This window comes from Rhinopithecus roxellana, chromosome 17 (genome assembly GCF_007565055.1).
Source record: "Rhinopithecus roxellana isolate Shanxi Qingling chromosome 17, ASM756505v1, whole genome shotgun sequence".
Lineage (NCBI taxonomy): Eukaryota > Metazoa > Chordata > Mammalia > Primates > Cercopithecidae > Rhinopithecus > Rhinopithecus roxellana.
The window spans coordinates 26,871,349-26,896,796 of NC_044565.1; the positions used below are offsets into that span (position 1 = coordinate 26,871,349).

The 25,448-nt window shown below is 40.1% G+C and overlaps 1 protein-coding gene across 10 annotated transcripts in view; it reads left to right on the forward strand.

Moving 5' to 3' along the window:
• The window catches only part of ALMS1 (ALMS1 centrosome and basal body associated protein), a 221,125-nt gene that overhangs the window by 115,500 nt on the left and 80,177 nt on the right, over window positions 1-25,448 (forward strand). For all 10 annotated transcript variants that reach the window (XR_004054345.1, XR_004054346.1, XM_010361970.2 and 7 more), the window contains one exon: window positions 15,185-15,426. Coding sequence is in view for 8 of the 10 variants with exons in the window: in XM_010361970.2 (XP_010360272.2) it covers window positions 15,185-15,426 (242 nt within the window). In the remaining 2 variants the exon portion in view is untranslated. The remainder of the gene's footprint in view (window positions 1-15,184; window positions 15,427-25,448) is intronic.

The following is a 25,448-nucleotide window of genomic DNA, read 5'->3' on the forward strand; positions in this document are numbered from 1 at the left end:
GTGAATGGGAGTTTGCTCATGATTTGGCTCTCTATTATTGGTGTATAGGAATGCTTGTGATTTTTGCACATTGATTTTGTATCCTGAGACTTTGCTGAAGTTGCCTATCAGCTTAAGGAGTTTTTGGGCTGAGATGATGGGGTTTTCTAAATATACAATCATGTCATCTGCAAACAGAGATAATTTGACTTCCTCTCTTCCTATTTGAATATGCTTTATTTCTTTCTCTTGACTAATTGCCCTGGCCAGAACTTCCAATACTATGTTGAATAGGACTCGTGAGAGAGGCCATCCTTATGTTGTGTCAGTTATCAAAGGGAATGCTTACAGCTTTTGCCCATTCAGTATAGTTGGCTGTGGGTTTGTCACAAATGGCTCTTACTTTTTTTTGAGATATGTTCAATCAATACCTAGTTTATTGAGTGTTTTTAGCATGAAGGGGTGTTGAATTTTGTTGAAGGCCTTTTCTGTGTCTGTTGAGATAATTGTGTTTTTTTGTTATTGGTTCTGTTTATGTGATGGATTACATTTATTGATTTGTGTGTGTTGAACCAGCCTTACATACCAGGGATGAAGCCAGCTTGATCTTGGTGAGTAAACTTTTTAACGTGCTGCTGGATTCGTTTTGCCAGTAGTTTATTGAGGATTTTTGCATCAATGTTTATCAGGGATATTGGCCTGAAATTTTCTTTTTTGTTGTGTCTCTGCCAGGTTTTGGTATCAGGATGATGTTGGCCTCATAAAATGAGTTAGGGAGGAGTCCCTCTTTTTCTGTTGTTTGGAATAGTTTCAGAAGGAATGGTACCAGCCCCTCTTTGTACCTCTGGTAGAATTCAGCTGTGAATCCATCTGGTCCTGGGCTTTTCTTGGTTGGTAGGCTATTACTGCCTCAATTTCAGAACTTGTCATTGGTATATTCAGGGATTTGACATCTTCCTGGTTTAGTCTTGGGAGGGTGTATGTGTCCAGGAATTTATCCATTTCTTCTAGATTTTCTAGTTTATTTGCGTAGAGGTATTTATAGTACTCTGTGACGGTAGTTTGTATTTCTGTGGGATCAGTGGTGATCTCCCCTTTATCAATTTTTATTGTGTCTATTTGATTCTTCTCTCTTTCTTCTTTATTATTCTGGCTAGGGTCTATCTATTTTGTTAATCTTTTCAAAAAACCAACTCCTGGATTCATTGATACTTTTTTTGGAAGGGTTTTTCAAAAGTGTCTCTGTCCCCTTCAGTTCTGTTCTGATCTTAGTTATTTCTTGTTTTCTGCTAGCTTTTGAATTCATTTGCTTTCGCTTCTCTAGTTATTTTAATTGTGATGTTAGGGTGTCGATTTTAGATCTTTCCTGCTTTTTCCTATGGGCATTTAGTGTTATAAATTTCCCTCTAAACACTGCTTTAAATGTGTCCCAGAGATTCTGGTACATTTTGTCTTTGTTCTCATTGTTTTCATATAACTTATTTATTTCTGCCTTAATTTTGTTATTTACCCAGTAGTCATTCAGGAGCAGGTTATTCAGTTTCCATGTAGTTGTGCAGTTTTGAGTGAGTTAGTTTCTTTCTTTCTTTCCTTCCTTCCTTCCTTCCTTCCTTCCTTCCTTCCTTCCTTCCTTCCTTCCTTCCTTCCTTCCTTCCTTCCTTCCTTCCTTCCTTCCTTCCTTCCTTCCTTCCTTCCTTCCTTCCTTCCTCCTTCCTTCCAGGAGCAGGTTATTCAGTTTCCATGTAGTTGTGCAGTTTTGAGTGAGTTAGTTTCCTTCCTTCTTTCCTTCCTTCCTTCCTTCCTTCCTTCCTTCCTTCCTTCCTTCCTTCCTTCCTTCCTTCCTTCCAGGAGCAGGTTATTCAGTTTCCATGTGTTGTGTGGTTTTGAGTGAGTTAGTTCCCTCCCTCTCTTTCTTTTTATACCAAGTCTCGCTCTGTCACCCAGGCTGCAGTGCAGTGGTGCAATCTCGGCTCACTGCAAGCTCTGCCTCCTGGATTCACACCATTCTCCTGCCTCAGCCTCCCAAATAGCTGGGACTACAGGCTCCCGCCACCACGCCTGGCTAATTTCTTTTTGTATTTTTAGTAGAGATGGAGTTTCACTCTGTTAGCCAGAATGGTCTTGATCTCCTGACCTCATGATCCACCCTCCTCGGACTCCCAGAATGCTGGGATTACAGGCATGAGCCATCGTACCCGTCCAATTGAGTTTCTTAGTCCTGAGTTCTAATTTGATTGTACTGTGGTCTGAGAGACTGTTTGTTACGATTTTCATTATTTTGCATTTGCTGAGGAGTGTTTTACTTCCAATTATGTTGTCAGTTTTAGAATAAGTGCTATGTAGTACTGAGAAGAATGTATATTCTGTTTATTTGGGATATAGAGTTCTGTAGATGTCTATTAGGTCTGCTTGGTCCAGAGCTGAGTTCAAGTCCTGAATATCCTTGTTAATTTTCTGTCCTGTTGATTTGTCTAATACTGACAATGGGGCATTAAAGTCTCCCACTATTACCATGTGGGAGTCTAAGTCTCTTCGTAGGTCTCTAAGAACTTGCTTTATGAATCTGGGTGCTCTTGTATTGGGCGCATATGTATTTAGGAGAGTTAGCTCTTCTTGTTGCCTTGATCCCTTTACTATTACGTAATGCCCTTCTTTGTCTTTTTTCATCTTTGTTGGTTTAAAGTCTGTTTTAGCAGAGACTAGGATTTCAACCCCTGTTTTTGTTTGTTTGTTTGTTTGGCTTTCTATTTGCTTGGTAAATCTTCCTCCATCCCTTTATTTTAAACCTTTGTGTGTCTTTGCACGTGAGATGGGTCTCCTGAATACAGCACACCAATGGGTCTTGACTATCCAGTTTGCCAGTCTGTGCATTTTAATTGGGGCATGTAGCTCATTTACATTTAAAGTTACTATTGTTAGGTGTGAATTTGATCCTGTCATTATGATGCTAGCTGGTTATTTTGCCCATTAGTTGATGTAGTTTCTTCATAGTGTTAATGGTCTTTACATTTTTTTTTTCTTTTTGCAGTGGCTGGTACTGGTTTTGCCTTGCCATATTTGGTACTTCCTTCAGGAACTCTTGTAAGGCAGGCCTGGTGGTGACAGAATCCCTCAGCATTTGCGTGTCTGTAAAGGATTTTATTTCTCCTTCACTTATGATGCTTAGTGTGACTGGATATGAAATTCTGAGTTGAAAATTCTTTTCTTTAAGAATATTGAATATTGGCCCCCACTCTCTTCTGCCTTGTAGGGTTTCTGCCGAGAGATCTGCTATTAGTCTGATGGGCTTCCCTTTGTGGGTAACCTGACCTTTGTCTATGACTGCCCTTAATATTTTTTCCTTCATTTCAACCCTGGTGAATCTGACAATTGTGTGTTTTGGGGTTGCTCTTTTTGAGGAGTATCTTTGTGGTGTTCTCTGTATTTCCTGAATTTGAATGTTGTCCTGTCTTGCTAGGTTGGGGAAGTTCTCCTGGATAATATGCTGAAGAGTGTTTTCCAACTTGGTTCCATTCTCCCCATCACTTTCAGGTACACCAATCAAACGTAGGCTTGGTCTTTTCACATAGTCCCATATTTCTTGGAGGCTTTGTTTGTTCCTTTTCGTTCTTTTTTCTCTAATCTTGTCTTCACACTTTATTTCATTAAGTTGATCTTCAGTCTCTGATATCCTTTCTTCCACTTGATTGATTCAGCTATTGATACTTGTGTATGCTTCTCAAATTTCTTGTGCTGTGTTTTTCAGCTCCATCAGGTCATTTATATTCATCTCTAAACTAGTTATTCTAGTTAGCAATTCCTCTAACCTTTTATCAAGGTTCTTAGCTTCCTTGCATTGGGTTAGAACATGCTCCTTTAGCTTGGAGGAGTTTGTTATTACCCATCTTCTAAAACCTATTTCTGTCAATTTGTCAAACTCATTCTCCATCCAGTTTTGTTGCTGGTAAGAGTTATGATCCTTTGGAGGAGAAGAGGCATTCTGGTTTTTGGAATTTTCAGCCTTTTTGCACTGTTTTTTCCTCATCTTCGTGGATTTATCTACCTTTGGTCTTTACTGTTGGTGAACTTCAGATGGAGTTTTTGTGTGGTCGTTCTTTTTGTTGCTTTTGCTTTCTGTTTGTTAGTTTTCCTTCTAACAGTCAGGCCTCTCTGCTGCAGGTCTGCTGGAGTTTGCTGGGGGTCCACTCCAGACCCTGTTTGCCTGGGTATCACCAATGGGGGCTGCAGAACAGCAAAGCTTGCTGCCTTCTCCTACTTCTGGAAGTTTCGTCCCAGAGGGGCATCCGCCAGATGCCAGCCAGGGCTCTCCTGTGTGAGGTGTCTGTTGACCTCTGCTGGGAGGTGTCTCCCCACCAGGAGGCACGGGGGTCAGGGACCCACTTGTGGAGGCAGTCTGTCCCTTAGCAGAGCTCTAGGGCTGTACTGGAAGATCTGTTGCTCTATTCAGGGCTGGCAGGCAGGAACATTTAAGTCTGCTGAAGCTGCGCCCACAGCTGCCGCTTCCCCCAGGTGCTCTGTCCCAGGGAGATTGCAGTTTTAGCTATAAGCACCTGACTGGGGCTGCTGCCTTTCTTTCAGAGATGCCCTACCCAGAAAGGAGGAATCTAGAGAGGCAGTCTGGCTACAGTGGCTTTGCCGGGCTGCGGTGGGCTCCGCCCAGTCTGAAATTCCTGGCAGCTTTGTTTACACTATGAGGGGAAAACTGCCTACTCAAGCCTCAGTAATGGTGGACACCCCTCCCCTCACAAAGCTGGAGCATCCCAGGTCGACTTAAGGCTGTTGTGCTGGCAGTGAGAATTTCAAGCCAGTGGATTTTAAAGCATGCTGGACTCCTTGGGGGTGGGATCCACTGAGCTAGACCACTTGCTTCCCTGGCTTTAGCCCCCTTTCCAGAGGAGTGAACGGTTCTGTCTTGCTGGCATTCCAGGCGCCACTGGGGTGTGAAAAAAAAACTCCTGCAACTATTTCAGTGTCTGCCCAAATGGCAGCCCAGTTTTGTGCTTGAAACCCAGGGCCCTGGTGGCATAGGCACCCAAGGGAATCTCCTGGTCTGTGGGTTTCGAAGACCGTGGGAAAAGCGTAGTATCTGGGCCGGAATGCACTGTTCCTCGCAGCACATCCCTCATGGCTTCCCTTGGCTAGGGGAGGGAGTTCCCCAACCCCTTGTGCTTGCCAAGTGATGCGACATCCCACCCTGCTGCTGCTCACCCTCTGTGGGCTGCACCCACTGACTGTCTAAGCAGTCTCAATGAGATGAACTGGGTACCTCAGTTGAAAATGCAGAAATCACCTGCCTTCTGCGTTGGCCTTGCTGGAAGCTGCAGACCGGAGCTGTTCTATTTGGCCATCTTGCTTGGGAATCCCTCATGTGTTTGTTATTACATGACCATAAGTTTTTTATTTCTCTATGACAGTAGGTCTCAACTAGGAGTGATTTTACCCCTGAGGGAACATGAGAAATGTCTGAAGACATTTTTGATTGTAATGACTAGGAAAGAGATGCTACTGGTGTCTAGTAAATAAAAGACAGAGGTGCTGTGGAATATCCTAGAATGCACAAGACAGTCCTCCACAACAAAGAATTGTTTCAAAATGTCAGTGCTGAGGTTGAGAAACTGCACTAGGATTAATACCCAGGAGTGTGATTATTGGGTTATATGTAAGTATATGTTTAATTTTATAGGAAACTGCCAGAGTGTTTTCCAGAGTAGTTATAACATTTTGTATTTCCAATAACTATGTATGAGAGATCAAGTTCCTCCACATCCTCATCAGCATTTATACTGTCAGTATTTATTTTTTTATGTTTTTGAGATGGAGTCTCACTCTGTCACCCAGGCTGGAGTGCAGTAGCGCGATCTTGGCTCAGTAGCGCGATTTTGGCTCACTGCAACCTCCACTTCCTGCATTCAAGCGATTCTCCTGCCTCATCCTCCTGAGTAGCTGGTACTACAGGTGCGCACCACCACACCCGGCTAGTTTTTGTATTTTCAGTAGAGATGGGGTTTCACCATATTGGTCAGGCTGGTCTTGAACTCCTGACCTTATGATCCCCCCACCTTGGACTCCCAAAGTGCTGGGATTACAGGCATGAGGTACCATGCCTGTCCACTGTCAGATTTTTTTTTTTAATTTAGCCTTCCTGGTGGGTATATAGGGGTTATCCCATTATCACTTTAATTTGCATTTCTCTACTACTGACAATGAACATTTTTTAATATGCCCATTTACTATCTATATATTTTCTATTAAAATTGTTTTGCTCATTTTCTAATTGTGTGTGTGTTTTGTTTTTTTTTTTTTTTTTTTTACTGTTGAATTTAGAGAATATATATTCTGGATACAAATTCTTTATTAGATTTCAGACTTGCAAATTTTTACATTATACAAAACCAAGTTTTCTTATTCTGTTTATTGTTACTATTGTAATTTGTTTTGATGTTCCAAATACAGATTTGGTGGCCAGTGGCAGCCCCTTCAAGCTGGCTCTGTATCCTTTTCATATGTCCCCGTCATCTTTTGATCATGTCTTTGCTTTCTGGCACAAGATATTTCAGGCTCATCTTATACTTTCCTTCTCCAGCTCTGAAATCAACCAGTTCTCCAAGAAGTCTGTTCTTCCAGTGGAATGTGCTGTTTAGAGGCTAGGATTTAAACACTAGGCATATGTGTTGCTACTGGGTTGCTCTCAGCCCTACACTTATTTACATTAATATTTATTTCTCTGTATATATTAAAAACCATATGTTCATCTAATTTTTATTTTACTTTTTTCTTTGTTTTTGTAACTTTCATATCTAATAGTGAGTAACCTCACTTCCAGTATGCTTTATATAACGAATATTCTCATCTCTTGCCAACCTCTCCTCAGCAAGGATGACCCTAATTCTCCACTTGGTGTCAAACACTTTATTCAGTCTGTCCCCTTGGGTGGGTGCTGTTTTCACCCTGCCTGGGCTTTGGCACTCCATGCTAGGCCACTCCTCAATATGTATACCACCCCTCCCTACTTGGTCTCTAACTTTTCCGTGTCAGAATGCTCATCACCCTCAACATATGGACACTCTCCCCATGCCACTTAGGTTCTGACTCCGCATGCTGAACTACCCCTTCGCATGGATTTCTTCCTCATACTGCATAGGCTCATGACACCTCACATTGGTCTTCCCTCTACTTAAATGCCTTTATCTTGTTTAGGATTTGACTCATGATGCCAGGCTACACCATGTAGATAGCCTCCTCACTCAGGTTCTGACATTCAAGGTCAGACTGACTCCTTTCATCCTGCTTAAGTAGTGACTCACCACACTGCCCTTACCCTGTATGACACGTTTCTCATCCTGCAGAAAATCTGACTTTCCAACCTAGGCTATCTCTCTGTATAGTTATTTTCCTTCTCTACTGCAGCTCTGCCACTCCATGTAAGGACACCCCAGGGTGGAGAAACCTACCTCATTCTGCTTGGGCTCTAACTCTACATGTCTTGTGGGCCTCCCTCTTCATGGAAGCCCTCCTTATCCTGATTTGGTGCTTTTATTGCACACTAGGCCACACCTCTGCAGAGATTGTCTCCTTGCCCTGCTTGAATTCTAATACTCTGTGCTATGACACTTCTTTACATGGGCACCTTCCTTACCCTAATGAAATTCTGATACCTTGCTCTGGCCCATTGTCATTCCATTTGCTACAGATTCCCGCTTTGTTCTGCCCATCTAATGGTTTTAAGATGCAATTGTTTGGGATGGGAAAGACAAAAGGAAGGGAGAATAGAAACACAGGAGAGGGGAAAGAGGATAGAAAGCTTATTTTTTATTACTTTATGATTAATATATCTTTTCTATCCTTTTACTTTCAACCTGTGACCTCACAGTAAAGTGCATCACTTGTCAATGTCATATAGTTGAATGTTATTCATTTTTAATGTTGTCTGTTAATCTTTATCTTATAACTGAGATATTTAGTTCATTTACATTTAATATAATTATTGAGCTAGTTGATTTTGCTATCCTTTATTATTTTCGGTTAATTAATTATTTTTATTCCATGTTATTTTCTCTATTGGCTTGTTTTACTTTTTTTCCTTTTAGTGGTTATCCTAGAGATTATAATATACTTCCATGACTTTACAGTTTACCTTAAGTTAGTATTTTTTCCACTTTATGAGCAGCAAAGTATCTTATGACAGTTGAACTCTATTTACTCCTCGTATTTTTGCTTTTGTTGTCATATATATTTCTGTTCTACATGTTCTAAATCCCACAAGACATTATTATTGTTGCTTTGAACAAACAACATTCTTTTCCATATATATGTATACAGGAAATATAAAACAAAGTAAAATATGTATATATACATAAGGGTGTATGTATGTATATGTACATGTATATATTTACACACACACACACACACACACACATCCTTTAAGTGTTCTACATTCTTTCTAGCAGTTCTGTACTATGTTGGATCATTTTCCTTCAGCCTAAAATTTTCCTTTGGTATTTCCTGAAGTCTTCTGGGGATTATCTTAGCTTTTATTTGTTTGGTTTAAAAAAATGTATTTCCGTTGGTTATAGAATTATAGGTTTTTATTTCAGCACTTTAAAGAGCTACTATCTTTGTTGAAAGACCAAGTGTCATTCTCTTTTTTTTTTTTTTTTTTTTTTTTGAGACAGAGTCTTGCTCTGTCGCCCAGGCTGGAGTGCAGTGGCATGATTCCTGCTCACTGCAAGCTCTGCCTCCCGGGTTCATGCCATTCTCCTGCTTCAGCCTCCCAAGTAACTGGGACTACAGGTGCCTGCCACCATACCTGGCTAATTTTTTGTATTTTTTAGTAGAGAAGGGGTTTCACTGTATTAGCCAGGATGGTCTCAATCTCCTGACCTCGTGACCCACCCGCCTCAGCCTCCCAAAGTGCTGGGATTACAGGCGTGAGCCACCGCGCCCGGCCCAAATGTCATTGTTGTTTTTGCACTTTTGATTTTCAGCAGTTTGGCTTTGATGCCCCAAGAATTGGTTTTTCTTTGTATTCCTTTGTGTTCACTGAGCTTCTTAACTCAGTAGATTAAGTCTTTTACCTGTTTTGGAGAATTCTTACCCATTAACTCATAAGTATTGTTTCTGCACTCTTGTCTCTTCTCCTAGGAATAAAATTACACATATATTGGATTATATGTCTGTGCCCCGTGAGTCTCTTATGCTGGCATCTATTCATTCTTTTTCTGTTCGGTAGTTTTCTGTAGACTTTTTGAATTTACAAATTGGTTTCACACAGTGTCTATTTGCTTCTACTACCATTCAATCAAATTTCAGATAATGTATTTTTTATTCTGAAATATTCGTTTCTTTTTTTAATAGATTGTAGTTTTCTGTTGAGATTTTCCATTTTTATCTACTTCCCTTTATCTTTTGCTCTGAATATATTAATAATCATTTTGAAATCTTTTTGTGCTAACTAGTAGCTAACTCCTGTGTAAATCAGTTTTTCTTGTCTATTTTTTCTCTCAATTTTTGGTCATTTTTTCCTGCTTCATATGTTACATAATGTTTTATGTGTTGAATATTGTAAATAAGAGGATAATAGAGATTGAGGATATTTGCACGTAGAGGGACTAGAAAAGAGCAAGCCAATCCCAAAGCTAACAGAAGAAAATAAATAACCAAAATTAGAGCTGAACTGAATGAAACTGAGATGCGAAAATCCATACAAAAGATTAACTAAATCAAAAATTGATTCTTCCAAAGAATAAACAAGATTGACAGACCACTAACTAAATTGTTAAAGAAAAAAGAAGACAAAATAAGTACAATCAGAAATGGCAAAGGTGACACTATCACTGACTCCACAGAAATACACACATACACACACTCAGAGACTATTGTGAACACCTATTCACACAAAAACTAGGAAACCTAGAAGAAATGGATAAATTCCTAGAAATATACAACCTCCCAAGATTGAGCCAGGAAGAAATGGAAATCATGAACAGACCAATAATGAGTTCTGAAATTGAGTCAGTAATAAAAAACTTCTTCACAACAAAAGAAACCATCAGCATAGTAAGTGAACAACCTACAGAATGGGACAAAATATTTGCAAACTGTGCATCCAACAAAGGTCTAATATCCAGAATCTGTAAGGGACTTAAACAGTTCAACAAGCAAAAAACAACCCTATTTTTAAAATGGGCAAAGGACATGAACAGACACTTCTCAAAAGAAGACATATTTGCGGCCAACAAATATATGAAAAAATGCTCCACATCACTAATCATTCAAGAAGTGCAAATCAAAACCACAATGAGATACCATCTCATGTTAATCAGAATGGCTACTTATAAAAAGTAAAAAAATAACAGATGTTGGTGAGGTTGCAGAAGAAAGGGAAGGCTTGTATAGTGTTGATGGGAGCATAACTTAGTTCAGCCACTGGGGAAAACTGTGGAGATTCCTTAAAGAGCTTAAAACAGAACTGCCATTCAACTCAACAGCCCCATTACTGTGTATATACCCAAAACAAAATAAATCATTCTACTGAAAAAACACATATAATCAATTTTCATCATATTATTGCTATTCACAATAGCAAAGACATGAAATAAAAAAAAATAATTTTTGCTTTAAGCCTGACAGGTCTTTGGTTTTTCAACAATTAAATATTGTAAGAGCTCAGTTCAGGCTTTCAGATGTTTGAATTCAGCTCTTTAGACTCTTTACCCTCACAGCTGTAGAATATGGTAAATGTAAGGAGGACACGAGTCAAGTATTTGTTGCAGTTACACTTTCTCAAGGGAAATTCATTTCATTAGTACTCTTGCAAATAATTTTACTGTTTTTCTCACTCAGCCCCTTTCTTAGGGTTGGCCCTTCTCACTTTTGACTGAGTGTAGTGAGTCTTTAATTCCTTACCTTTAAAAGTTCTCTATCTCAAGCATTAGTTATTAAGCCACCTGCCTTAAGCAGGTACAACATTTGGCAAATGTTTTAAGGAGGAGAACTGATGTGTGTTTGTCCCAGGCCTCTCCATCTAGTGGGACTTGATCTCTTATAGTGCCATGAGTATGAATGAGATTTCAGTCTATTGCTCTGACTGAGCCACCAGTCTCCCATACCACCCCAACACTCAGGAAATGTCTTGTGGGGGAAATCAGATGGATATCCTGCTAGATTCCATCATGTCACACCATCGTGACAGCCTTCATGTTCATCAAAAGCTCGGTGATTTCTCTTTGTCAGTAGTTTATGTCTACCTACACCAAACCCTGGCCTAGAATCACCAAATTCCTCTCTCTAGCATGTTAATTGGTAATATTTCCTCATTGTTTCTATAGCTGTAAGACTTTTTTAAAAAAAATGTGATTTCATTTTGTTTGTTTGTTAAAGTAGGAGTGATGGTATATGGCTCCCTACCTCATCCTACTTGGAAATGGAAGACCCATTTAGATCACCCTTAACTTCTCTCTATAATATATTAATAGTATTCTATATAAAGTTCTTGTATCTTTTATTATACTTTATTAGGTATTTGATATTTTTGGTACTATTTTTATGACATACTTTTTAGATTTTAATTTTATAACTTCTATGATAAAGAAAAATCTAATGGACTTTTAAAAATTTGATCTTGTATCTGGCAAATTTTCTAAAAAGTTACATCCTAGTAAGTTACATGTAGATTCTTTTGGATTTTTCTATGTACACAATTATATCAAATATGAAAAGTAGCTATTCTTTCTTATCCATACCTCTTCTTTTTTCCTGCCTTACTACTAATACCATTTAACACCTTACTAAAATATTGAATAGAAGTGGTAAGAGTTGGCATCCTTATTTTGTTCCTAATCTCACAGGCAATATTTTCAACATTCTACTAGTAAACACAATGATTGCTTTAGGGTTTTTTGTAGTTTATCTTTGCTATGAGTTTTTGTCATGCATAATTACTGAGTTTTATTAAATGCTCTCTCTGCCTATATTGATATGGTCATGTGTGTTTCTCCTTTATTCTGTTGAGGTAGGTGGTTAATCACTTTTTTTTTTTTTATGTTAACTCATCTTGTGTTCCTGGGGTAAACTATCATGGTAGAGATTCAACTACACACAAATGTATGTGTGTGTGAAATGAGAGCAAGCACACAGCATACACACACGCGCGCTGCATTTTGTTGTCTTAACATTTTGTTTAGGATTTTTGTATTTATGTTCGTAAGGGGAATTGACGTTTTTGTTTCTTTTATCATAACTGTCCTTTTCAATTAGTGAATGGTAGGCATATAGTATAGACTCGAAAGTTCTACTTTTGTGATATATTCTAGATATTACTCTAATACAATACAGCATTATTCTCTTCTTTTTTTTTTTGAGACGGAGTCTCGCTCTGTCGCCCAGGCTGGAGTGCAGTGGCCGGATCTCGGCTCACTGCAAGCTCCGCCTCCCGGGTTTACGCCATTCTCCTGCCTCAGCCTCCCGAGTAGCTGGAACTACAGGCGCCCGCCACCGCGCCCGGCTAGTTTTTTTTGTATTTTTTAGTAGAGACGGGGTTTCACCGTGTTAGCCAGGATGGTCTCGATCTCCTGACCTCGTGATCCGCCCGTCTCGGCCTCCCAAAGTGCTGGGATTACAGGCTTGAGCCACCGCGCCCGGCCTATTCTCTTCTTGAAACTTTATTTTCAAGTGATTTTTTGAAAGTTTTATTCTTTTTTTTTTTTTTTTTTTCTTATAGAGACAAGGTCTTGCTCTGTTACCCAGGCTCTGGAGTGCAGTGGTGCAGTCATGGCTCACTGCTGCCTCAAACTTTTGGTCTCAAGCAATCCTTCTGTCTCAGTCTCCTCAGTTGCTGGGACTATAGGCGCATGCCACTGTGCCTGTTTTTTTATATTTTGTAGAGATGGTCTTGCCACATTGCCCAGGGTGGTCACTTAACTCCTGGGCTCAAGTGATCCTCCTGCCTCAGCCTCCCAAAGTACTGGGATCACAGGTGTGAATCACTCTGCCAGGCCTTATTTTCAAGTAATTTTAGAGTTACAGAAAAGATACACATATAATAGAGTTCCTTATACCTCTCTCCTAGCTTCTCCTGTTGTTAACATCTTTTTTTTTTTTTTCATTTTATTTTTATTTTTATATTTTTGGAGACTGAGTTTCGCTCTTGTCGCCCAAGTTGGAGTGCAATGGCACGATCTCGGCTCACTGAAACCCCTGCTCCCTGGGTTCAGGCGATTCTCCTGCCTCAGCCTCCCGAGTAGCTGGGATTACAGGCATGCACCACCACGCCTGGCTAATTTTTGTATTATTAGTAGAGACGTGGTTTCACCATGTTGGCCAGACTTGACCTCAGGTGATCCACCCACCTCGGCCTCCCAAAATACTGGGATTACAGGCATGAGCTACTGCGCCCGACCTATTTTTTATTTTTAAACTTTTAGGTTCAGGGGATACATGTTCCAGTTTGTTCTATAGGTAAACTCGTGTCATGGGGGTTTGTTTTACAGGTTATGTCACCACCCAGGTATAAGCCTAGTACCCAGTAGTTTGTTTTTTTTTCTGTTTCTCTCCCCTGTCCCTCCACCCTCAAGTAGGCCCCAGGGTCTGTTGTTCCCCTCTCTGTATCCATGACTTCTCATCATTTAGCTCCCACTTATAAATGTGAGGATGCAGTATTTGATTTTCTGTTCCTGCATTAGTTTGCTAAGGATAATGACCTCCAGCTCCATCCATATTCTTCAGAGGACATGATCTTGTTCTTTTATATGGCTGCATAGTATTCCATGGTATAAATGTACCACATTTTCTTTATCCAGTTTGTCATTTATGGGGCATTTAAGTTGATTTCATGTCTTTGTTATTGTGAATAGTACTATAATGAACATTTGTGTGCATGTGTCTTTATGGTAGAATGATTTATATTTCTTTGGGTATGTACACAGCAATGGATTGCTGAGTCAAATGGTAGTTTTGTTTTTAACTCTCTGAGGAATTGCCACACTGCCTTCTACAGTGGTTGAACTAATTTACATTCCCACAGTGTACAGCCACTCCCTTTTCTCTGCAACCTTGACAGCATCTGTTATATTTTGACTTTTTTATAACAGCCATTCTGATTGATGTGAAATGGTATCTCATTGTGGTTTTGATTTGCATTTATGTAATCAGTGATATTGAGCTTTTTTCTTATGCGTGGTAGCCACATATATATCTTTTAAAAAATGTCTGTTCATATCCTTTGCCCACTAAGTTGCTTATAAATGCTGGATACTAGACCTTTATCAGATGCATAGTTTGCAAATATTTTCTTCCATTCTGTAGGTTGTCTGTTTACTCTGTTAATAATTTTTCTTTTGCTGTGTAGAAGCTCTTACGTTTAATGAGATCCCATTTGTCAACTTTTGCTTTTGTTGCAATTGCTTTTGGTGTCTTCATCGTGAAATTGCCCATTTCTGTGTCTAGAATGGCATTGCCTAGGTTGCATATGTGGTATCCACATCATCATTGGTGATGTTAACTGATCACTTGGATAAGGCAGTGCTTGCTAGGTGTCTCCACCATGGAAATAAGTTACTATTTTTCCCTTCTTATACTCTATGTTTTGAAATCCAGTCACTCAGTTCAGTGCATACACAAAGGAGGAGGGGAAGATTAAGCTTAACCTTCTTTGGTGGGAGGTATCCACATCTGTTATCTGGACTTCTTCTAAAGCAAAATTTGCTTCTTCTTTCCAATTATTTATGTATTCAGTTATTTACTTGCTCCACTCTGTTTTAATATTAATTCCCTATGATCTTAAGATATAACTACAACCTTGAAAACTCCTGGTTCTCCCAGAACTCCTTGACGGAATGCTCTGTTTCTTGTTTATGTTTGTACACTGTGTGTATTTAGCACAGTCCCCTAATTTATAATGGACATCTAGTAATTTAAAAAAATGTATTTTCAATTCAGCTGAAAAATACCATTTCCTCAACTAAATTATATACTTTAACATTCTAAATTAAAAGTAGGTTTTAAGATAAAAGTAAATGTGTGATAACATTGTATCAAACAAAATAAAGGGTACTGCAGAAATTTTACCTTAATAACGTTTGACGTTGATGTGTCCACGAAATATTCCTATTGCTACTTAAATATTCCCTGAAACCACTTTTGGAAAGAGATTTCAGTTTCTAATAGGCCAAGGATATAACCTGCTGTATTCTTTCTCTTTTTTGGTTAGATTACCAGAGAAGATAAAGACTCCACTTTCTGCTTTCTCTGAAAAACTGTCATCTGATGCAGTCACTCAAATAACAACAGAAAGTCCAGAAAAGACCCTATTTTCATCTGAGATTTTTATTAATGCTGAAGATCGTGGACATGAAATTACAGAGCCTGGTAACCAGAAACTACGCAAAGCTCCTGTCAAGTTTGCCTCATCATCTTCAGTCCAGCAGGTTACTTTTTCTCGTGGCACAGATGGTAAGAGAATGTGATTTCATTTTAGATTGTTAGACCAGCTCTTTTGTGTAATTATGTTAGAAATTTGTGGTTGTGCCTTTCTAGTCAGAAAACCTAATTTTAATTTAAGAATTAGGGTCCATATGATTATATCTGTCTTTTATTTGCATAGCTGTCAACAGAATATGATTTATTATATTTTTATCTTAATTTCTAGCAGAGTTAACATGTAGAACTCATGCTGTTTGTGGTTAAAACATATTTTTGTCTCATATTTGCAATAAAAATGCAAGTAGTTCATAACAACTTGAAAGTAATTGAGGTCTGCTTTTAAAAGGTCAGATAAATTATCTTGTATTATAGTAATGTTATTACTATATAGTGTGTATATAGAGTATGTATATACTAAATACTATAACAGATAGATGCATAAACATATGATAGTGCAAACACAATAGCAGTTTATCTCTTGCTTATAAAGCAATCACCAGAGACCCAGGTTGACTTCTTGCTCTATTGTCTTTAAGATACATAACCCGAGGTTATGTTGGATTTACCTTCATGGTCAGCTGGAAGGAACAGAAAGCATGGAGGAGCAAATATAAGAGGTGTTTACAGGCCAGGTCTGGAAGTAATCCAAATCACTTTCAGGAATGTAGTTCAGCTGTGTTTTCCAAAATGAAGAAGAAATGGATTTTGGTGAATAGGTAGCAGTCTCTGCCATAAGGTGAACATTCAGCAGTCTCTACCGTAAGGCGAACATTCATATGCTATAGTTTCAGTGATATTTTGATAGTACTTTTACCATATAAGATTTAGAATTAGAGCAAATTGTATATTATTTTCTTTTTTGGGTAAGTAGCAGGAAAATTAACAATTAAGTTTCCATTCTTCCCCAAATGAAGATGGAAACTTTACTAATTTTTTAAATATTTACTATTTTGGACAAATCTACTGAAAGTACATTTTAAGTTTCTCTACTTACACAAAAAACTTGTCCATCTACACATATAGATAGAATATACCTAAATGTAAAGAAAAATGTTTGGTTCAGCATTTAAATTGCATTGAATTTAAGTAAGTGCATTTATATACTAAGATGGTTATAATTCTTGAACATTTTTCTTGTGAAATTAAAGCATACCAAAAATATATATATATAGTTTAATGAATCATCACAAAGAACACCTTTATGTGTTGGTTACCTGTTGTTACAGTGATACAGTACAACAAACAACCTAAAAAATCTCCATGGTTTGTAACAGCAGACATTTGTTTTTCTTACTCACAGGCTTATGGGTCAATTGGACTTTGGCTGGGCTGGCTGTAAGATGCAGAAATGGTTTGGGTCTGTTCCAGATACTTCTTTCTGAGACTCAGGCTAATGGGTCAATAACTATCCTAGAGTGTGGTGTTCTCATGGTGGTGGCAGAAACACAAGAGAAGAAACAGCTATAAAAGCAGTGTGCAGTAGCTCACACCTGTAATCCCAGCACTTTGAGAGGCTGAGGCGGGCAGATCACGAGGTCAGGAGATCAAGACCATCCTGGCTAACACGATGAAACCTGGTCTGTACTAAACACACACACACACACACACACACACACACACACACACACACAAAATAGCCGGGCATTTTGGCGGGTGCCTGTAGTCCCAGCTACTCGGGAGGCTGAGGCACGAGAATGGCATGAACGTGGGAGGTGGAGCTTGCAGTGAATCGAGATTGCGCCACTGCACTCTAGCCTGGGTGATAGAGAGAGACTCCGTCTCCAAAAAAAAAAAAAAAAAAGCATGTTTTAAACCTCTGCTGTCATCAGATGGATCAATTTATAGACACTATGATTTATGGTTCATATAAACTTTTTATCAAAGAATTAATATTATTTGGTTTACTAATTACTATTTTCAACACTGTGGGTCAAAAGTAAAATTTTATGAGGATTTTTTTTTTTTTTGGTACAAAACATTTTAAGGTACAAAGAATTGTATGTTAACTACATGACTGCTTACCCATTACTCTGAATTAACAAGTTCCTCTACCCCTTTCTAGTGCTTTTTTCCTTTCCCGGAAGCAGCCATTATCTGCTATGTATTCACTTCTTCCCCTAGACAGGCAGTCCAGTGTAACCTTAAGACTACTACACCCAAACAGAGTTTCTGAGGACTTCAAAAAACTTCAAAAAGTTCTTTATTTGTCTCAGATCCATCTCCATGTGATAGTCATTTCTGCTCTGGGTCCATTGTAATTTTGTCCAGTCGTTGCTGTTAATTTTTCTCCAACCTGTGAGCTGCGTGGCAGATTCAGCCATTGCTGTCAAGCTTAATATACACCGATGGAGAAAGAAAATTAATAAATCAGATTCTAACAATAACTGCGGCAATGACCAAATAGAATTGCAGGCTACAGCTTTTTTTTTTTTTCTTTTTACCTGATAGAGTGGTACAAATATTCCTAAGTTGTCTCAGACTAAGGTTGAGGTCCTTTTTTTTTTTTTTTTTTTTTTTTTTTTTTTTTTTTTTTTTTGAGACGGAGTCTCGCTCCATCTCCAGGCTGGAGTGCAGTGGCGTGATCTCGGCTCACTGCAGCCTGCACCTCCCAGGTTCAAGGATTCTCCTGCCTCAGCCTCCCAAGTAGCTGGGACTACAGGCGTGCACCACCATGCCCAGCTAATTTTTGTATTTTTAGTAGAGATGGAGTTTCACCATGTTGGCCAGGATGATCTCCATCTCTTGACCTCGTGATCCGCCCACCTCGGCCTCCCAAAGTACTGGAATTACAGGTATGAGCCACTGCGCCTGGCCAAGGTCATTTTTTTATTAATTTCTTGACTGGACTTTCTTTAGAGGTCACTTTGCCATGCCCAGTGATAGAAATTAATACCTCTAGGTGTTAATCATACTCCTTTTTAAAAGTAACCTTATTTCTTCTGGATAATTCAGGTCAATCATAGATTTAGTCAGCACTCTGTATGCTGCTCTGTGTTTTGCTTTAGTGATATAAAAAATGTTAAGTAGCTAGGTGGCTCCTGTCCCTGGTAGAATTGTCCCTTTCTTATTTCCAAGATCTTCCATCTAACAACACTTATAGTCACAAAGGTTGAAAGCAAAAACTTCTTAAAAAGCTTCTTTGTTCCCAAATGCACGCGTTCTATCTGGTACTCGGTATAGGCAAGTACCGTCTGTGGTTCAGAGCATATCCCATATGCCGTAAGAAAGCATTGTAGACTCAGAAAGTGGTGTTCCCCAGCTTATGCCATAACACTTTTCAGTAAATAGCTCACTCACTTTATTTATTTATATTTTAGGTTTAGCATAGTTGTGGTCCATACAGCATGGATAAGGACAGGAAATCCCTTTAGGCATCAACCTTTTGTCTCATTTCCTTTGCTTGGAAGTGAATTTCTTCCTTAGAAGCAGGCTACTAACAATATGGAATTCATTGCCAAAATAAGTTATCAGAGTGATAGAGTTGCCAAAGATGGTGACACAGTTCTAAGTAATATAAAGATTATTGTTTCTGGCCAGGTGTGGTGGCTCACACCTGTAATCCCAGCACTTTGGGAGGCCAAGGAGGGTGGATCACCTGAGGTCAGGAGTTTGAGACCAGCCTAGCTAACATGGTGAAACCTCATCTCTACTGAAAATACAAAAATTAGCCGGGCATGGTGGCACATGCCTGTAATCCCAGCTACTCGGGAGGCTGAGGCAGGATAATTGCTTAAACCTGGGAGGCGGAGGTTGCCGTAAGCAGAGATCTTGCCAATGCACTCCAGCCTGGGCGACAGAGGGAGACTTCCTCTCCCCCCGCCTCTCCCCCCCACCAAAAATGAGTATTGTTTCCAGAGAAGGACAGCTAATTCTACTCCAGGACAATCAGAATCAGTCTAGAGGGATTTGGGTTTTATTAACTAGAGACGAGTGACTAGGAGTCCATCAAGAAATGGTGACAGGATATAAGAGAAAACCGTGGTCTCTAAAAATAAGGAGAAATGGAAGGAACTGAAGGTTTTTAGCCATGAGAAATGGTAGCTGTATTCAAAATTCATAATCATATGAGCAATACAACCCTATGAAATGCTTAGAAATAACCTAAACAAAAATTTGAAATGACCTAATGCAGGAAACATTAATCCTTTTGTAGAGATAGAAAATAATAATTGACTAAATTAAAAGAAAGGTATGATTCTAGGATGGAAGGGTGAATATTGTAAAGTTATCATTTATTCCCACATACACTTATACTCTAAAGTAATTCTGCACAAAGTTCTAATGGAACTGTTCTTTTGAACTGCTTGATTTATCTTTAAAAATTTATTTTTATTTTTAATTCTTCTGGGTACATAGTAGACATAGATATTTATGAGGTACATGAGCTATTTTGATATAGGCATATAATGTATAATAATCCCATCAAGGTAAATGGGATATCCATCACCTCAAGCATTTATCCATTCTTTGTGTTAACAAACAGTCCAGTTACATTATTTTTGTTATGTTATGTTATGTTATGTTATGTTATGTTATGTTATGTTATGTTATGTTATTTTGAGATGGAGTCTTGCTTTGTCGCCCAGGCTGGAGTACAGTGGGATGATCTCAGCTCACTGCAACCTCTGCCTCCTTGGTTCAAGCAATTCTCCTGCCTCAGACTCCTGAGTAGCTGGGATTACAGGTGCCCGCCACCATGCCCGGCTAAATTTTGTATTTTTAGTAGAGACAGGATTTCACCATGTTGGCCAGGCTGGTCTCGAACTCCTGACCTCAAGTGATCTGCCTGCCTTGGCCTCCCGAAGTGCTGGATTACAGATATGAGCCACCACGCCTAGCTGTCTTTTGGTTATTTTAAAATGTACAATGAATTATTGACTGTAGACCCTGTTGTGCTATCAAATACTATGTCTTACTGATTATCTAACTATATTTTTATACCCATTAACAATCCTCACTTCCCCCACACCACTCACTACCCTTCCCAGCCTCTGGTAGCCATTTTTCTCTCTATGTTTGTCCATGAATTCAGTTGTTTTAATTTTTAGATCCCACAAATAAGTGAGAACATGTGAAGCTTTCCGTTTCTGTGCCTGGCTTATTTCACTTTATATAATGACCTCCAGTTTCATCCATGTTGCTGCAAATGACAGGCTCTCATTATTTTTTATGACTGAATAGTATTCCATTGTGTATATGTACTGCCTTTGTGTGTATGTACTACATTGTGTATATGTAATAGGTTAATTTATCCATTAATCTATTGATGGACACTTAGGTTGCTTCTAAATTTTGGCTATTGTGGACAGTGCTGCAATAAACATGGGGTGCAGATTTATCTCTTTGACATACTGATTTACTTACTTTGGTTATATACCTAGCAGTGGGATTGCTGGATCATATGTTAGCTCTAATTGTAGTTTTTGAGGAATCTCCAAACTAACTGTTCTCTGTAGTGGTTGTACTAATTTACATTCCCAGCAATAGTGTACGAGAATTCCCTTTTCTCCACATTCTTGCCAACATTTGTTGTATATCTTTTGAATAAAACCATTTTAACTGGGGTGAGATGGTATCTCATTGTAGTTTTGCTTTGCAGTTCTCTGGTGATCACTGATGTTGAGCACCTTTTCATATGCCTGTTTGCCGTTTATGTGTCTTGTTTTGAGAAATGTTTGTTCAGATCTTTTGCTCATTGTTAAATCGGATTATTAGATTTTTTTCCTATAGAGTTGTTTCAGTTCTTTTTACATTATAGCTACTAATCCCTTGTCAGATGGATAGTTTGCAAATATTTCCTCCTATTCTGTGGTTTGTCTCTTCACTGTTGTTTCCTTTGCTATGTGGAAGCTTTTTAACTTGATGTGATCCCATTTGTCTGTTTTTGCTTTGGTAACCTCTGCATGTGGGATATAACTCAATAAATCTTTGTTAATCTTTAATGTCCTAGAGAGTTTTCCCAATGTTTTCTTCTAGTAGTTTCATAGCTTGAGGTCTTAGATTTAAGTCTTTAATCCATTTTGATTTGATTTTGTATATGATGAAATATAGAGGTTTAGCTTTATTCTTTTTGTTAAATTTATCTTATCGGATTCTGAGTTCTTTCTCTGTGTTATCTTGAATTTCTTTGAGTTTCCTCAAAGCAGTTTTTTTTTTTTTTTTTTTTTTGAGATGGACTCTTGCTCCTTCGCCAAGGATGGAGTACAGTGGTGCATTCTCGGCTCACTGCAGCCTCTGTCCCCTGGGTTCAAGCAGTTCTCCTGCCTCACCCTTCCGAGGAGCTGGGACTACAGGGGTGCACCACCACACCCGGCTAATTTTTGTATTTTTAGTAGAGACAGGGTTTCACCATGTTGTCCAGGCTGGTCTCGAACTCCTGACCTCAGGTGATCTGCCTGTCTCGGCCTCCCAAAGTTGTGGAATTACAGGCATGAGCCGCTGCACCCAGCCAAAACAGATATTTTGAATTCTTTGAAAGGTTCCACATCTCTGTTTTTCCAGGATTGGTTTTTAGTGTCATATTTAGTTCATTTGGTGAGGTCATGTTTTCGTAGATGGTCAAGAAGCTTGTGGATGTTTGTTGGTGTCTGAGCATTGAAGAATTAGGTATTTATTGTAGTCTTCACAGTCTGACTTTGTTTATACCCATCCTTCTCGGGAATGCTTTCAAGGAATTCAAAGGGAGTTGGGTGTTATGGTCTGAGTTTTTGGTCACTGTGGCCATATCTCCATTAGGGGGCACCTCAAGCCTCGTAACACTGTGGCTCTTGCAGACTTGTAGAGGTACCACTTTGGAGGTTGTATTAGTCCATTTTCAAACTGCTATAAGTATGCTACCTAAGACTGGTTAATTTATAAAGAAAGGGGGTTTAATTGACTCAGTTCTGCATGGCTGGGGAGGCCTCAGGAAACTTAACAATCATGGCAGAAGGTGAAGGGAAAGCAAGGCACATCTTACATGGTGGCAGGAGAAAGAGAGGAAGCTCGGGGATAACTGCCACGTTAAAACCATTAAGATCTCATGAGTGCTCCCTCACTGTCGCAAGAACAGCATGAGAGAAACTGCCCCCATGATCCAATGACATCCCACCAGGTCCCTCCCTCAACATGTGGGGATTACAATTTGAGATGAGATTTGACTAGGGACACAGAGCCAAACCATATTATTCCACGCCGGCCCCTCCCAAATCTCATGTCCTTTTCACATTTAAAAACCAATCATGCCTTCCCAATAGTCCCCCAGAGTCAACTCATTCTAGCATTAACCCAAAATCCAAGTCCAAAGTCTCATCTGAGACAAGACAGGTAGGTCCCTTCTGCCTGTGAACCTGTAAAATAAACAACAAGTTAGTTCCAAGATACAGTGGGGGTACGGGCATTGGATACATGTTCCCATTCCAAATGGGAGAAGTTGGCTAAAACAAAGGGGTTACAGGCCCCATGCAAGTTTGAAACCTGGCTGGGCAGTCATTAAATCTTAAAGCTCCAAAATTTCCTTTGATTCCATGTCATACATCCAGGGCATGCTGATGCAAGGGGTTGGCTCCCACGGCCTTGGGCAGCTCCACTCCTGAGGTTTTGCAGGGTACAGCTCCCACAGCTACTGTCATGAGCTAGTGTTTAGTGCCTGCAGCTTTTCAGTGCAAGCTGTTGGTGGATTCTGAGCTCTAGAGGATGATGGCCCTCTTCTCACAGCTCCACTAGGCTGTACCCAAGTAGGGACTGTTAATGGGGCTCCAACCCATGTTACCAGTCTGTATTGCCCTAGTAGAGGTTCTCCGTGAGGCCTCTGCCCCTGCAGCAGACTTCTTCCTGGACATCCAGGCATTCATACATCCTCTGAAATCTAGGTGGAGGCTCCCAAAGCTCAACTCATGTCTTCTGTGCACCTGTAAGCCCAACACCAGGTGAAACTGCCAAAGCTTGGGGCTTGCACCCTCTAAAGCAATGTCCTGAACTGTTGTCCTTTTAGCCACAGATGGAGCTGGAGCAGCTGGGACACAGGGCACCAAGTCCCAAGGCTGCACGGAGCAGCTGGGCCCTGGGCCTGGCCCACAATACCATTTTTCCCTCCTAGGCCTCCAGGCCTGGGATGGAAGGGACTCCCATTAAGATCTCTGACATGCCCTGGAGACATTTTCCCCATTGTCTTGGCTACTAACATTTGGCTCCTCGTAACTTATGCAAATTTCTGCAGCCAGCTTGAATTCCTTGAATGGGTTTTTCTTTTCTACTGCGTAGTCAGGCTGTAAATTTTCCAAACTTTTATACTCTGCTTCCCTTTTAAACATAAGTTCCAATTTCAAACCCTCTCTTTGTGAAAGTACATAACTGAATGCTTTCAGAATAAGCCAGGTCACCTCTTGAATGCTTTACTGTTCAGAAATTTCTCCCGCCAGATACCCTAAATCATCTCTTTCAAGTTCAGAGTTCCATAGATCTCCAGGATAGGGGCAAAATGCTGCCAGTCTCTTTGCTAATGCATAGCAAAAGTGACCTTTATGCCATTTCCCAACAAGTTTCTCATCTCCATCTGAGACGACTTCAACCTGGACTTCATTGTTCATGTCACTGTCAGTATTTTGGTCAGTCATTCAGTAAGCCTCTAGGATGTTCCATACTTTCCTACATCTTCCTGTCTTCCTCTAAGCCCTCCAAACTGTTCCAATCTCTGCCTGTTAACTGGTTCCCAAGTTGCTTCCACGTATTCAGGTTATCTTTATAGCAGTGCCCCACTTCTGGCACCAGTTCTTTGTATTCATTTTCACACTGCTTTAAAGATACTACCTGAGACTGGGTAATTTACAAGTAAAAGAGGTTAAATTGACTCACAGTTCCACATGGCTGGGGAGGCCTCAGGAAACCTAACAGTCATGGCAGAAGGTGAAGGGGGAGCAAGAAACATCTTACATGGCAGCAGGAGAAAAAACTCAGGGGAAACTGACACTTTTAAACCATCAACATCTTATGAGAACTCTCTCACTATCATGAGAACTATGTGGGGGAACCACACCCATAATCTGATCACCTCCCACCAGGTCTCTGCCTCAACATATGGGGATTACAATTTGAGATGAGATTTGGTTGGGTACTCAGAGCCAAACCATATCAGAAGTTTTTAATAAGATCCAGAATAATTCTCTGGATTACCAGGTAGAGACTCTTGTTCTCTTCCTTTACTTTCTCCCAAAGGAATGGAGTCTCTCTCTCTGTGCTGAGCTGCTTGGAGCTGATGTGACACAACTACCCCTGTGGCCACCACCAGTGGGACTGTTCTAGGTCAGACCTGAAGCCAGCAAACACTGGGTCTCGCCTGAGGTCTACAGGAACCACTTCCTGGATACTGCCTATGTTTGTTCAAGGCCTTGGGACTCTGCAATCAGTAGGTGGCAAAGCCAGGCAGTGTTGTGTGCTTTCCTTCAGGGTGGCGATTTCCCCCTGGCCCTAGGCAGGTCCAGAATTGCTGTCTGGGAGCCATGACCTGAAGTCAGAAACCTTAGTGCTTTATTCTGCTGTGGCTGAACTGACATCTATGCCACAAGACAAAAAGTTCTTCGCCTTCTTTCCTCTTTTTTCCACAAACAGAGGAGTCACTCCCCGTGGCCACCACTGCCCCAGGCTTGTGATGAGTACTGGCTGCCTACCACTGATATTCATTTAAGGCCCAAGGGCTCTTTTGTCAGCTTGGGTGAATGCTTCTAGGCCTAGGACTCTCCCCTCAGGGTTATGGGCTCCCTTCTGGCCCAGGGCAGGTCCAGAAATGACATCCACAAGCCAACACCTGGAATCAGGAACTCCTGGAGCTTACTTTGTACTCTACTCCTCTGTGGCTGAGCTGGCACCTAAGCTGCAAAACAAAGTCCTATTTAATCTTCCCTCTCCTTTTCTCAAGCAAAGAGAGTCTCTCCTCATAGCCACCATAGCTGGGAAATTGCTGGGTCACACCTGAGGCCAGCACATCTCTGAGTCTCACCCAGGTGATACTGCCTGGCTACCACTGCTGACTATTCAGGACTGAGGTATTCTTTAGTCAGCAAGTGATGAATCCTGCC